The 15005-nt window shown below is 32.3% G+C and overlaps 1 protein-coding gene across 1 annotated transcript; it reads left to right on the top strand.

Annotated features, from left to right (window-relative positions):
- Nucleotides 1–2078: 2078 nt before the first annotated feature.
- LOC106753664 (DNA replication complex GINS protein PSF2) lies at nt 2079–8133 on the top strand. The gene is made up of 8 exons (XM_014635509.2): nt 2079–2434; nt 2796–2914; nt 3002–3076; nt 3160–3274; nt 6623–6722; nt 6807–6930; nt 7642–7794; nt 7955–8133. Exons 2-8 carry the CDS (start codon nt 2867–2869, stop codon nt 7970–7972), a joined length of 633 nt encoding a protein of 210 aa, XP_014490995.1. The 5' UTR covers nt 2079–2434; nt 2796–2866; the 3' UTR covers nt 7973–8133.
- The last annotated feature ends 6872 nt before the right edge of the window (nt 8134–15005 follow it).

Below are 15005 nucleotides of genomic sequence, written 5' to 3'. Positions count from 1 at the left end.
ATTGGGACCACCTCTTTAAACATCATCATTTCAACCAAAATACACAAAACATTAGTATGTTAACTACACTAAGAAAACCAGTCACTGCTACTAATAATTGGATCTTTTTCTTCGAAGCTTTGAGTGCGTTTTCCAGATCACAAATCTCCCCCCTTTGCCTCCCAATAATAACATCCCTTTCATCATCATTTTCTTTACTGCACCACTTGAAATAGTTGCAACACATCGCATTACAAGCTTCACTCTATTATTCATCAACAACAAAAACTTCAAACACAATGTTAATTATTAACACATAAAGAACATAGGGTTTATATTCAGATTACCTTGTAGTTTCGACAACCCCAAAAATATCTTCCCGCATTCTTTGGAGTTTTAGCCATTTTTACTACTGCCATCTCACCACAATTGCAAATGGGGATTATCCCTAGCCCTATTGAACCACCCCCAGGTGAATAATGAGAAGTACAACGACCTAAGTTATTCCAACAAGATGAAGAAGAATGGGAAGCATGCTCATTAACTAAGGGAAGAAGATTGGGAAATAAAAACCCTGATTTAGAATCCACCCTCTTCAATTTATTCCCAAAATAAAAACCCTGATTCAGAAATACAATTTAAAAAATTCTAACGGCTACTGAAAAAGACTCCTAGTCAGAAAAGAAATGACACCTCAGTTAGCAGTTACACATCTGGACACGTTGCCGTTAAGAATTTTAACGGAGTTATTGAAAAGGACTTAATTGAACACCAAATTCGTTCTTTGGGATGAAATTGAACACAAAATAAACACAGAGACCATTTCGAATATTTCCAACTAAAACTGGGATAAAAAAGAGCTTGTAACCTAAAAGTTACTTTTATATTAGAAATAACATCAATCATTTTGCAAGGTTTCTTTTATTAGTTGTTGTAACCATTAGACTGTTTGGTTGTATTCATGCACAGACAATTCTATTTTAAGTTATTTAATAATTAGTCTTCATTAACATATATATATATATATATATATATATATATATATATATATATATATATATATATATATATATATATGTAAGCATGAATATGTAATATCTAATAATGAATAATCAATTTAATATTTAGTCGTATTAGTTATCACCTAGACTTTTATATAATAGGGGTGGTCTAGTATTCTTATACTAGGGATTAGACCACGACTAGAACATTTGGATTCTAACAATCTATTGTAGTTACATCAATTGTCTCAAAATTTTGATAACTATTTTCTAAATGCATATTAACTTTTTTTTTCTTAAAATAAAAATAAAGGAGTAATTTATTTTTTTATGTTATTGACAAGTTAATTGATAATCTAATTAGAAAGAATTAAAAAAAATAAACTTTACTAATTTAATATTAATTATTATAATATTAATTATAATAATTGATATTTAATAATAACAATTAAATAAAATAAAATAAAAATAAATATAAAAAATTAGTTAATAAATATTAATTATTATAATTTAAAACTAATTATTATAACGTGAAAAAATTGGATTCTATGAAAAGATACTATAATAAGTAAAATCTATTTATCATATTTTATAATAAAATTAAAATATTTATTATAAAGTATTTTAAAAAAGGCTTAATACCGTTTTTGGTCCCTAGTTTGGGAGATTTTGTTCAATATGCTCCTACATTTTTTTTAGTAACAATTGATCCCACTTTTTGAAAAAACTGTTCAATTGACTCCTTTTTGGTTTCGACGTCAATTTTCTAATGATTTTGGTTACGACGTCAATAAGTTCTTTCATGCATTCACCTATCCAAATGTTATTTTAACAGTCCTGACATAATGTTATGTTAAAAATCATGTCATCATCGTATACAATAAGGACTATAATAAACAATTTAAACTTGAATATGGGATGATAATAAACAATTTAAACTTGAATATGGGACCACTATGAACAAAAAGGACTCAATTGAACAGTTTTTTCAAAAAGTGGGATCAATTGTTATAAAAAAAAAGGTAAGACCATATTGAACAAACTAGGGACCAAAACCTTTAAAAAACTTATCGATGATAGATATTTAAAAACCTAAGTCCAATTATCTTCAGAAATCTCGCGAGGCAGATTATTTCATTTCTTCGAATTCGTCCCGCGCACAGCTTTTCTTTCTCCTTCACCGTTTCGCCGCACAACTTTTATTTCTCTTCCACCGTTTTTTCCAATTTTTTTCTCACATTAGAACATTTTTTTCTCTCATCCCAGAGCACAGTCTCCAAGCCCTAAACGTCTCCAAGCCTAGCCCGCGCACACTAGTCGGAGCATCCACGCCGTCTCCTGGTGGCCGCCGAGGATTGTGAGCTTCCGGTCTTCGATACTGTGAGGGAAGAGTGCAAGTCGCACATTGCTAGGGTTTCACAGGAGTGGGGTTTCTTCCAGGTCGTCTCTCTCAGGTACGCACATTTTCTTTGCTGTCCAGCTCTTGAATCCTTGGAAAACTGATTTTGGGTGGTTTATTGGTGTATTTTGCTGCATAAATTGGCTATAGCAAGGGTGATTTTCGAATTTTGCTGTTCCAAGTCTAAATTGATGTTTGAAAGTTGCTAGCACTATTCATTTGGTCAAATTTTAGCTATATACAGATTTACCTATTAAACCCTCACTTTTTGAGTTAAAAAGGGAAGTGAACCAGTGATTCTGCCCCATTTGTTCGTCTGTTTATTTTAAATCAATTTTGCAGTAGATAATGATATACTACTGAAGTTGCTGATTTTGCAGTACGCTGGATTGTTAACAGGGGTTTTTTGTCTGTAGATTTTCATCTGGATACAAGTAAAACAAATATATTAGATCCATTAGGGGGTGTTCAAATTGAAAGAGACAAGATGGCTGGCCAATCAAACCATGAGCTTTCACTGTTTTCAGCAGAGGAGGTATGCTATTTGTGTTGGAAAATATTTTTTTAGTTTACATTGTTTAAAATCATAATATATATGATCATTTTGTCTGGCACTACTCAGCTTGAGTTCATTGCTGAGGATGAGATCGTGGACATTGTGCCCAATCTAAAAATGGGACCTCTCAATTTCATTTGTGTAAGCAAGAATTCAAACACCCAAAACTGGTTCTATTTTGCAGATCTATACACCTTACATTTCTTATTTACTAACAATGACAGGGAGATTTTGGCCCATTTACGCCTCAGATTGTTACTCAAGTACCGCTGTGGTTGGCCATTGCTCTCAAGAAGAGAGGCAAGTGCTCCATTCGGCCTCCCCAGTGGATGTCCGTAGGTGAGCTTCCTTTCTTTATTATTTCTCCTTCTCTTCTCTCCTCCCAACATTCTAACAATAACAACGATAATGCATTAACTGTGAACATATTCATAGGTTAGAGGTGCTGTTGCGAAAGAAATCTGAAGAATGTTTTCATAATGTGTTTTTGTTTCAAGAACTTCATGCTAGGTTTTTTTTTTTTTTTTTTTTTATGTTTCACTCTGTATTCATCAAAACGGAAAGTTTGTTTGTCATGCTATTTTGGATCCTTTTAACTCTTGATATTCACTTTATGGTGTTAGAAATGTTATTTGATTATGATAAAGATATAACTGAACTTTTCTGGTGAGCTTTCTTTCTGGCTAGTGTTATTTTTTATTATGGATGATTTATCGACAAGTACTATTTGATCACGCTTTTCCTGCTGAGCTGAGTACTGTTTGCTATATGCATCTTTCTGGCTAATACTATGATAGGTTCTTGGATCAAGAAGGACCAAGAACTATCACTTCTCACTACCAAACACACAACACCAGAAAAGAAGGAAAAGAATTGTATATTTCTCTTCTGTATAGTATTCTCAACTGTACAAGCCTCCAAAACGGGGTAAATCCCACCTCCACAGGATATGAAATGTCCTGTCCTTGCAACAAAGAAAACAGTAGCTAACCCCTCTACAGAGTAACTGCAATCCTTATATAGGTTGTTGTTTACCTCCAACAGACTAATTAACTACCCCCCTGCATTACAACCAATGCATCCCCCCTTACTCACAGTAGTTAACTAACACATTATTAGTCAATGTTCTCTTCCTTCTCTCATAGACTCTTAGTATCCTACCATACTATCAACTAAGTTTTCGGTTGGTACTGTTCACCATGGATGTTTCTCTGGCTAGTATTGTTTAGAACCCACATATTTCTAGTGAGTTTCTTTTTCAAGCCAGTGTTATTGTTTGCTAATGTTTACGTATAAGTACTATCCACCACTGACGTTTTGTCTAAGTATTTTTTCTTTCAGTGAGCTCTTTCTGGCCAACAACCACCACAGCCTGAGTACATTTTCCTGATCCCTTCGTGACATGTGACCGTTTTTAACATGCTTGATTCATAATACATACCTTGCAGTTGGAGAAAGTGTTAAATTATATGATTTGATTATATTAAATAGGATGTTATAGAAAAATATCTTACTAATTCATATGGTTTGATATTATTTTATGGCTTATTTTTTTTATCTCATTTATTATATATAATAATTCTCACGACATTATAAAATATTATACAATGCACAAATTCATCACTTTGTTGGTCAGTGTGGGGTCTCCTCTAATCAGCACCTCCCTTTCGCCCTAACCAAAACTCAGTTAAGTTTTTCTAGTTGATCTTAACTTCCCCTAGTAAGGCCAGCCATGTTACTCCCAGAATTAGATCCACACCTTCCAGCTCAAACAAGTAGAATCTCTCCTTCACCTCCAAACCTTCCAACAATAAAGAGATGTCGCGACAACATCTACTAGTTGTCTTCTTATGTCCATCACCCAAGCAGACTTTGTAGGGAGGGGTTTCCTCTACTACCAGGCCTAATTCGGCCACTAGTTTAGCCGAAATAAAATTGCAGTTGGCGCTACTATCAATTAACACCAACACTTGTTTCCCTTTCACCCATCCTTGTAATTTCATAGTATTGGATTGTGTCAAGCCCCTTGCTGAAAAAACTGAGAGTTCCATTTGCATCTACTTCATTTCTTTCTCCTTTCCCTTCACCTTCCTCCTCATCTTCAGCCATGATCAATATCCTCATTTTTTTTTGTAGACGCCTATGGCCTGGGCTGTAGGGGCTGCTATAGTGGAAACGTCTCCCTTCTTCTCTTCTTTGGATATATTTTGGGTAAGGCAGATTCCTTATCCCTTTTTCCTATTTTCTCTTGCAGTATTTCCTCCAATCTTGGAACCCACTATGGAGTTGGCCCCATCTTTCCTTGCAGTGTTTACATAGCTAGAGGTACCCCGACCACTTCTGGCCCCTTTAAACGTTTCGGTTCTGGAAGCGACACCAATTCCTCCTTGATACCTTCCCGAAGACTGACTTTCTATTAGCCACTCCTCCTCCCAATCTTGGATCTTGTGTGACCTCCTCCCCATCCTTGGCTATCTCCATAGCCCCTAACAACTCCCTAGGATTATGGGGCCTGATTTGGCTCCTAATATCATTTTGCAAACCCGCAAAGAAATCAACTTAGTGGTTTGAGATACTAACATTTCAAATTCCTGGATGTATTCTTCCACTGCTCCCCCTTTGTCTTATAGCAGCCAGCTTTTAAAAAACAGATCATTTGTCTCTTCCTCCAAACCTCCTAATCAAGGCTTCTGTTAGTTCCTCCCAAGAAGGGTTCTTGGTCTTCTTTTTCCAAAATCTGAACCAATGATTGGCTCTCCCCTTAATGTTAATGAAGGCCAGTCTCATCTTCTCCCTGGCTGAAACATTTTGCACTTCAAAGAACTTTTCAGCTCTTGATATCCACCCCACCGGATCTACTCCCCTCAAAGGTAGGTAATTCTACTCTTTTCATCCAACCCTTTTGTATTTCCCCCTTTTCATCCTCCATATCCTCCTCAGGTTCTTCCTTCCTTCCTATTCTTCCCCCATTAACTTACCCTTGACTGTCCTCAGCATAAGAACTTTTATCATATTTTTAAGTTCTTGATGATTTTCCCTGGTATCTTCCTTGAGAGTATCTATGTCTCTCCCTTGTTTGCTGACTGGCCTCTCCAGTGTACTGATTCTCCCCTCCATGTTCCTCCTTTTTTTTGTGATCCGGCAGGTTAGACCAATTGATAGGTTTCAGGACACACTTATGTTAGCACACCAACACACAACACTCAATCTCACAAGGGAACAAACTGTATTATTATTCTTGTAACAAAGAATGATGTCTGTAAGCATCCAAGGGAGTAATTCTCCCCTCACACAGGATGTAATACTCCTGTCAAAACAAAGATACAAAACAGATGCATCCTGTCTAAGACATTCCTGCCCCCTTATATAGCCAACCCCTTACATGAAACACATAACAACCAACTGCCTAACTGCCCTCCTCACCCTCCTAACAACTATGTCCTGTTTATTATTTCCTTTCTCCTTACATAAACTCTCAAGGTCCTATCAGAATGATTTCTTTCTTTTTTATTTTTCCTTTCTCATTCTGGTTAATCAATATGTAGAGGACATAGTACTGTTTTTTTTTTTTTGTCGTATAGGTTAAAAAAAATCACGTGAATATTATAGTTGTGCTCGTTAAACAGTAAATGATGCAAGAAATATAGATCTAATATTTTCCAATCCAATACATTTGTATGTGACTAGAGAAGTTGAGTAAAGTTTTGGAGGAAGAGCGAGACTCTCAAGAGATGTCAGATCAATTGCCATTTCATTATGTGGAAATCTCAAGACTTCTTTTTGATCAGTAAGTTTAGGGACACTAATCTTGGTTCTGTTAGATGCTGTCATTTTACTATACCAACTTACCTTTTCTTAATTAAATTTTCAGTGCACGTGATAACATTCCCGATTTATATATGGTGAGATCCTTAATAGAGGATATAAGAAATGTAAGGTTTCATAAAGTTGAAACCAACTTGGAAGAATTTAATGGTCGTACAATTGCTGTTAAGGTAATATTTATAGCAGGATCATGCTTTTTTAGCAAGGATTTGATTATATGTACTGATGTATCAGTGATTTTCTATTAAATAGGATTTTTCTAACATACAATCATATATATGCTTCCTCTCATTTAACTTTAAACTTTCACAAGTCCTTGTTGGAAGGTAATGCAACCATTCTCTATAAAAGTAGTCGACCCACAAGTTATAAGATCTTCTCATCTCATTTGTGCTTCTGCTGCCAATGTTGTTAAAAATAGGGTCTCCATATAGCTAAATTTAAGGGAAAAAAAGTGAAAGATATGAATATAACAAATTCTTTAGCAATTGCACAGTCCGACCATTAAAATCTTCTGAATCCAGGATATGTTCTGTAGTTTGAATCTGATGTCTATTTTTTTTATCCTTATCTCTTTCATCTGAGGACATTTGTAAATTTAAAAGTCGCCAAAGAAGACAATTTTACTCTTGTACCACAGGACATAGCTGATATCGAATACTTGCATTCGACTATAGAAACTCATAATTATACAATTAATGAGCACTTCATTTTTAATAATTGCTTTTAGAATTGGATGCCTATGTCATTATTCCTCTCTTCGAAGCTTTTACTGTTTTGATAAGGTAAAGAAAATATAGTTGGAGAATATAGGCCGTTAGTCTCATTACATGTCTACTTATGTCTTTGACGAGCACCTCATAATTCTGTGCATACTGCAGATAAAAAATTTGTCTGCAATGGAAGTGAATATTGTTCGTCCATTTATTGGAAGAGCTTTACAAGCATTTTATACGCATGATAGTCCAGAGTTGATACCAGACCCTGAGAGAGTTTCTGATAGAAGACCCCAAGTTGTCAACAATGCTCCCAGAGTACGTTTGCCTTGCATTCATTATATAGTTTTTTTTTTATGCTTCAGATGATAAAGAAATTTATGTGAATAATTTTTTTTTAATTAAAAAATGAACATCACATGCATTATCTTCATTTAAAAGGAAATGGTTTTCATGCAATGAATATTTGTTTTTGCAGAGACCATTAAGACGATAGTTATTATCTATCACATTGGCAAGCTTTAAGGTGCATATTTCGTGAGATTTGCTTCTCAATTTGTTCGCATAATTATTTGTTAAGAATAGGAAAAAACACTTGCATGGTTATGCAAATGTACCTGAATGTAGTTAATTTTACTTGTAGAATTAAGTATTTAATGTTGTCTCTCCAAATTGTTTAGTTAACCTTGACAATAAACAACACATTTAAATTATGAAAACAATGTTATAAAATAAAATCACCCCAAGATCAAAGCAGTTTAAATATTTGTTTTCTCACTTTACACTGAAATATTAATTTATGCATATAAAATTAATGATAGTGTATAGAAATTTATTATATTATAAATGATAAATAAATTTTATTTAAAATTTTCAAACAATTTTTATTTCAAAATATTTCTAATATGTTTATACTATAAGTTTTTAAAAGTAAAACATTTCAAATTTACACATTAAATCTAGATGAACGTTAGTTCCTTCAATGATCATGATTTTACTATTTTTTAAATTAAAATTTAACAAAATGAAGCATGTATAAAAATGATATGTTTATTTAGAATATATATATATATATATATATATATATATATATATATTATTTTATTTTTAATTATATTTGAATTTAAAAAATTAAAAATAATTATCAAAGTGTAATAGCCAGAAAAATATAGATCTAATAATATTTTATAAGTTATTCCATATTGATACAAAATTTAGCTGTAATAAAGAGACATGCATGATATATACTTTAATACAAAAGTTTATGGAAAATGAGTACATTCTCTCGCTCTAAAGTCTTAAACATGATGATAAAATTACATTATTAAACACATATTATAATAATATATAGGTTTAATAGGTTCGGAGGTCCCTATATTTGGAGGTTTGTTTTAATTGCGTTCTCCAATTTTGAAAGTGATTAATCAGGTCTCTAATTTTGTCAATTTGAATCAATAAAAGTCTTTCCGTTAAATGCAGTTAATGCCGTGAAGTTTTTGAACATGTGGCACGCTGACACATCCAGGTGGCACCGTTTCAAGTGCATAGGTGGATTATAAAAGAGTGAAATCCCTTTTAATTTAGGGATTTCACCTTCAAATACATTCTTTTAATTTAGGGATTTCACTCTTTTATAATCTACCTATGCACTTGAAACAATGCCACCTGGAAGCGTCAGCGTGCCACATGTTCAAAAACTTTACAGCGTTAACTGCAATTAACAGAAATGCTTTTATTGATTCAAATTGACAAAATTAGGGACCTAATTGATCACTTCAAAAATTGGAGGACCCAATTGAAATAAACCTCCAAATATAGGGACCTCCGAACCTATTAAACCTAATATAATATATATATATATATATATATATATATATGTGTGTGTGTGTGTAAAAGTATTTTACAATCACCTATAGAGCAATATTAATCATCATTTTGAGGATGAATTTCTAATAATCAATTTCAACAAGTGTATTGGTGTATAGTAATATTTCAAGTGTCTATTTATAAGGATTTATTAAGAATATTCAAATTTACCTTCAGATTTAATTTTAATAAAATAGTAGTAAAAGTGTGGTTGTTAAGAGTAAAGAGTTTATATATGTAAATTGTGAAATTAAAATATTCACTAAGTAAGGAGGTTGGAATTCATTTCCTTTTCCTCTATTGCATTGTTACATATTTCAAACCCTAGTGCGAATCTTTTATTCCTGATAGAATAAATCTCTGCTTTATTACGTAGGACTTTCCCACCAAGCACACCCTCCATATCTTATGGAAACCTCTAGCAAAAGTGTGATTATTTGATTGGATCACAATTTGATTTTAGTTTTCAATGACTTTTATAGCTAATATAAGAATTACAAAGAAGAGCATGACAAATTCTAACTATTTCTAAATGTTTAAACAAGAGGTAGAGCCTTACTTTTATAGAACATTTTGGTTGGTCCAACCCCATTTTTTATGCTTAGCCATAGGGGTTTAATCATGTGTGGGTTTTCTTTCTTGGCTCAACCTCATGCTTTGGTGATCTAGCTTTCCTTGCACAGAAGGATTTCTACTTTGGCTTAGCTATGATTTGTTATGCTCAGCCAATTATGTAAGTTATGTCTTTCCATTTACTTTTTTTCTGTGGCTCAACACCAATTCTTGCGGCTCAGTTGTCTTTTTGTCATTTCTTTTTTTATTGCAAAATAGCAAGATAACATTAGATTTCATATAAATCAATTATTTGATACCCCATTATGCATTTTAATCTAAAAAGGGTTGTTCTTCTGTTATTAAATACAATCAAATCAAACTTTATAAGTATCTATTTTTATGTGAAATTTAGGATATATTAGACACTTATGACACTTTTATGGCTTATTCTCTCCATCACCTATAGCACCATCTACTTACACAACAACAATGATCATTGTAAAAAAAAAAACAAACAATAAAAATAAGGATAAGCTAATAATAACTTTGAATAATCTTAACATAAATTAAACTTTGGTACAAACATAAAATAACATAAAAATTCAGCAAACCAAATTTACCATTTCAGCTAACATAAAGTAGTCAAACAACATCTATGCATAAGATAAATCTAAATTAGCCACATTTATGTATTGAATCAAACTCTAGAAGTTTTGCACTTGTCACCAAATATAAAATTCTCCAGTGTTACAAACCAATAGCGGTACATGGTTTCCCTTTCCTTATGACTGAGTTAGTCCTCTATAGTTTAATAGAAAAATGGTTCTCTTATAAGAACCCCCTTCACTCTTTACCACTTAGATCTCATCCTATATATGAGTTTGTGAATCTAATAAAGTTTAGGATAACTTTAAAATGATTGTCCATAGTCAACGCATACCACTAAATTAACTTGTCACATTATTCCTTCTTAGGAAGAACATTGCCATACAAACAATCCTAACATCCCAACCATAAATTCATGTATTTTTCAAATTCACCTCTTTGTAATAACAATATCCTCATTCTCAATTTTCCTCTAAATTTCCTCAAAAAATAAGTTACCCAAAAATATGACAAACTCACTTAGCTAGATTATATACTCGTTTAGTGAGAAATCCTCGGATGTCTAATCACTGCACGAATGGGTATCTCGCTCAACAAATCTAATACTAGAACAAATTGAATGATAATTTGCTCAGTTAGGTCAAACTCGCTCGGCGAGTCTTTCTCCCTTGGCTCTTTGTCAAACTCGAGTTTGGCTTTGACTCCAACAAGAGTCTCCTCACCCAAAGGGAGACTTTCCTGACTCTACCAAACTCAATTTTAACATTTGTTCAATGAGAGAAGGGTTCGGTCAACGAGTCTCCATAACACAAAAACTCAAACCCTAAAATTTGCTTGTTCCCAACATACCAATTCATCTCAATTCTTCTTACAAGTCTCAAATACACCAAGAATCACATTAAGACAATTTATCTCAGTTAACCACATCAATTTCACAATTTCATTACTTAATCCATAAATACCAATCATTTAATTTCATAGCAAACACAAAACTTACATTTGAATTCCTATATCTCATTTCCTTTAGTTAATTACCAATAAACAAACATACCAAATTGTCATAAAATTTCAATCAAAGTTCCATAAAAGGCAATTGAAATTAAACAAGTAATTAGTTAAAATATAGTTTCTTTCACGTGAGATAAACACTATTTTTCTCATATAGCAACTCTCTAAAGCTCTATAATAATAGGATCACATAAACAACCAGATCAAAACCTCACATTCAAATTAAAACATGATATCATGATCATAAAATAGTAGAGATTCATTAAGAACAACCTTGAATCAAATGTATTATTCTAAAACTCATTTAAAAAGGAGCAAAACTATCCTTTTGATCGATTAATTTTGTAGAACTTTGTCATGAACAATTTTACTTATTTTATCTTCAATCGAATGAATATTAGAACTAGAATTTAAGAAAAGAAAAAATTTTAGAGAAAAGATTTTAGAAAAATAATAATTTTATAAAAAATAAACCTCAATTATTAAAATTTTATTTATATTTTAAACTTTTTATTATTAAAATATTATAATATTCAATTTCAATAAAACTCTCATGTTCTTAAGTATTTTTTTATTCTCACACAAAATATTAGATGTAACTATATATATATATATATAATCAGTTATCAAATTGTTATAATATTTATACAGTTACTTATAATTATTTTAATGTAATAACTTTTTATTGATGTTATTAATTCTTAAATATATAGAAGTCCCCTTTTAGTTAATAATAATATAATACATTTTTGCCGGATTGTGCGCTCCTTTCTATTTATAATTTTACTCCAAATGATTCTATAATTTATATAACAAATTAAATTAATAGGTTAAAGTGATAAGTGAAGTATGAATTTAAGTTTAAATTTTTACTGTTACAATATTTTAAACTTATTTTACTCAATTAAAATCTACAGTAGAAGAACACTTTAAGTTTGCAAAAATTAATATTTATTTAATTGTTGAATTCAAATTTTAAGAAATATATTAAATTTGATAGTGTAATAAATGCAAGAGATAAAATTTCTGTTTTTATTAAAGGTACTATTAAAAAATTTCAAACATTAATTAAATAAATATTAAAATTTATATTTATATTAAAGTTAGGTTAAAAGCTCTTTTTGGTCCCAATTTTGGTTGGGAAAATTCGAAATGGTCCCTGAGTTTATTTTGTGTTCAATTTCGTCCTAAAGAATGAATTTGGTATTCAATTAAGTCCTTTTCAGTAACTCCGTTAAAATTTTTAACGGCAACGTGTCCAAATGTGCAACTGCTGAGTGAGGTATCAGTTTTTTGCTGACTGGGAATCCTTTTCAGTTGGAATTAGGATATTTTAAAAAATTTAGAAGGGCAAAGTGGGAAAAAAAGAAAGACTTTCTTCTTCCTCTGAAACCCTAATTCCTCTACCATTACCCAAACCCCAACCGTCGACCACCGAATGAGTTTGGGTTTTATAACAGGGACTAAGGCCAGGGTACTGGAGATTGTTTTCAGCTCTGACTATATTTTCTTTCTACCTTTTTCTACATTTTACGCTTTCTCCTCCCTTAATGGAGGTTTCCTCCTCAAGTACCATGTTTTACGGTAAAGTGTTTACTGTGCTCTATGCTGTAAAATTTATTTTCTACAAAGTTTTATTTGAACATCTTTTTGGGATAGACAGATGACAGTACAGTGACCCATAAGAGTGATACCAGGGATCTCAATAGATTGAAAGACTAAATCAGATATTAAAGGGGACGCATCAGGATGTTGTTGTCATTGCCTTATTATATTTCTTTATATTTTATTCCATTTTGTTAACGCATTGTGCAGATAGCCAATGATATGCTCGGTGTATTGCTCTATGTTGTAAAGTTTATGAATGAAAAAGGAGGGTATGATGAATTCTTAGCCATAGTTGGTGTAGAGGTAGTACCTTATGAACATGCTTTTCTAGACTCTACCTATAGTTGTGACTGTTTCTTTGTTTCCTCCTGCATTTGACAGTTTCCTTCATTTCTTAACTTCAAGAAGCAATTAGGAATTAGGGTTTGGGTAATGGTAGAGGATGTTATAACAGGGACATCGACAACAATGGATCTAATAGGGACAAGGAAGAACAACTCTGCCCAAAATTAGGGTTCAGATTTGGGGAAAAGGGCACACGAAGTGGAATTGGAAAATGCTGGAGGCTGCCACAGTGGTTCCCGTTTCTGTTTTTGGGTTTGTTTTCTGCAGGTGCGAGATGTGACGGTGATGGAGGTGCGAGGGTGATGGAGGTGCGATGGTGATGGAGGTGCGACGGTGATGGAGGTGCGAGGTGCGATGGTTGCTGACGACGTGTGAGGAAGAAGATGATGGACGGTGGTCGGTGGTCGGCGGTTGGGGTTTGGGTAATGGTAGAGGAATTAGGGTTTCAGAGGAAGAAGAAAGTCTTTCTTTTTTTCCCACTTTGCCCTTCTAAATTTTTTAAAAAATCCTAATTCCAACTGAAAAGGGATTCCCAGTCAGCAAAAAACTGACACCTCACTCAGCAGTTGCACATCTGGACACGTTGCCGTTAAGAATTTTAACGGAGTTACTGAAAAGGACTTAATTGAACACCAAATTCGTTCTTTGGGACGAAATTGAACACAAAATAAACCCAGGGACCATTTCGAATTTTCCCAACCAAAACTGGGACCAAAAAGAGCTTTTAACCTTAAAGTTATAAAAAATATCTTTTTAAAAATTTATAAGATAAAATATTTTCCATTAATTTTTATAATGTTAAAATTACATAACATTTGAAAACATTTTTTTATTCATTATAGGTAATTCTTTTACAAATCATAAAATCAGAAAATAAACTATGTTCATAAAAGAAAAACCTTTAACATTATAATTTAATAGTGTAAAATTACTAAATAAAATGTTATAAAGAAGATAATTATTAAGCAAAACCTAGAGATTTTTAAAGGAAAAGTTTTACACATGATTAAACCTAACTAACTATGTCGTTGTTTCACCTCCACCTGCTTTGGATCAACTAGAAAGATATTCTCGTAAATTCATATAATTTAAGATGATCATTGTAAAAGAGAAAACAAATATAAGCAAAGAACAAGAGAAGAAGGGTAAGCTAATATTATAAAAGAAATCCATTCATGCAATTATAAAACATCATACATTATAATTCGTTTCCAATTCAATTCAGATCTCACCAATTCAGATCTCAACATACATATGATTTCTAGACTTGACCAATCCGGATATATGTATTAATGTCAGATAATGACAAGTTTTTGCACTTGTAGTGGTAGAACAACTTGTCCACCCCAAGTTACAAACTCAACCTAATAAATACCAACCAGTTCTACATCAAATTTTATTTAACTCGAAGCTTAAACAATTTTCAAATGAATATAAAACAGACCCAAAAACACAGTTTTCCCCATTTGATCATTACCTCAATTTCTCACCTATCAAAACCTCATTTTTTAGACCAAAAACCAACTTATAACTTGGTCTTA

The sequence above is a fragment of the Vigna radiata genome, unplaced genomic scaffold (genome assembly GCF_000741045.1).
Source record: "Vigna radiata var. radiata cultivar VC1973A unplaced genomic scaffold, Vradiata_ver6 scaffold_7, whole genome shotgun sequence".
NCBI classification, from domain to species: domain Eukaryota; kingdom Viridiplantae; phylum Streptophyta; class Magnoliopsida; order Fabales; family Fabaceae; genus Vigna; species Vigna radiata.
The sequence above is the reverse complement of the archived record's forward strand: the minus strand, read 5'-3'. Positions and strand labels throughout refer to the sequence as shown.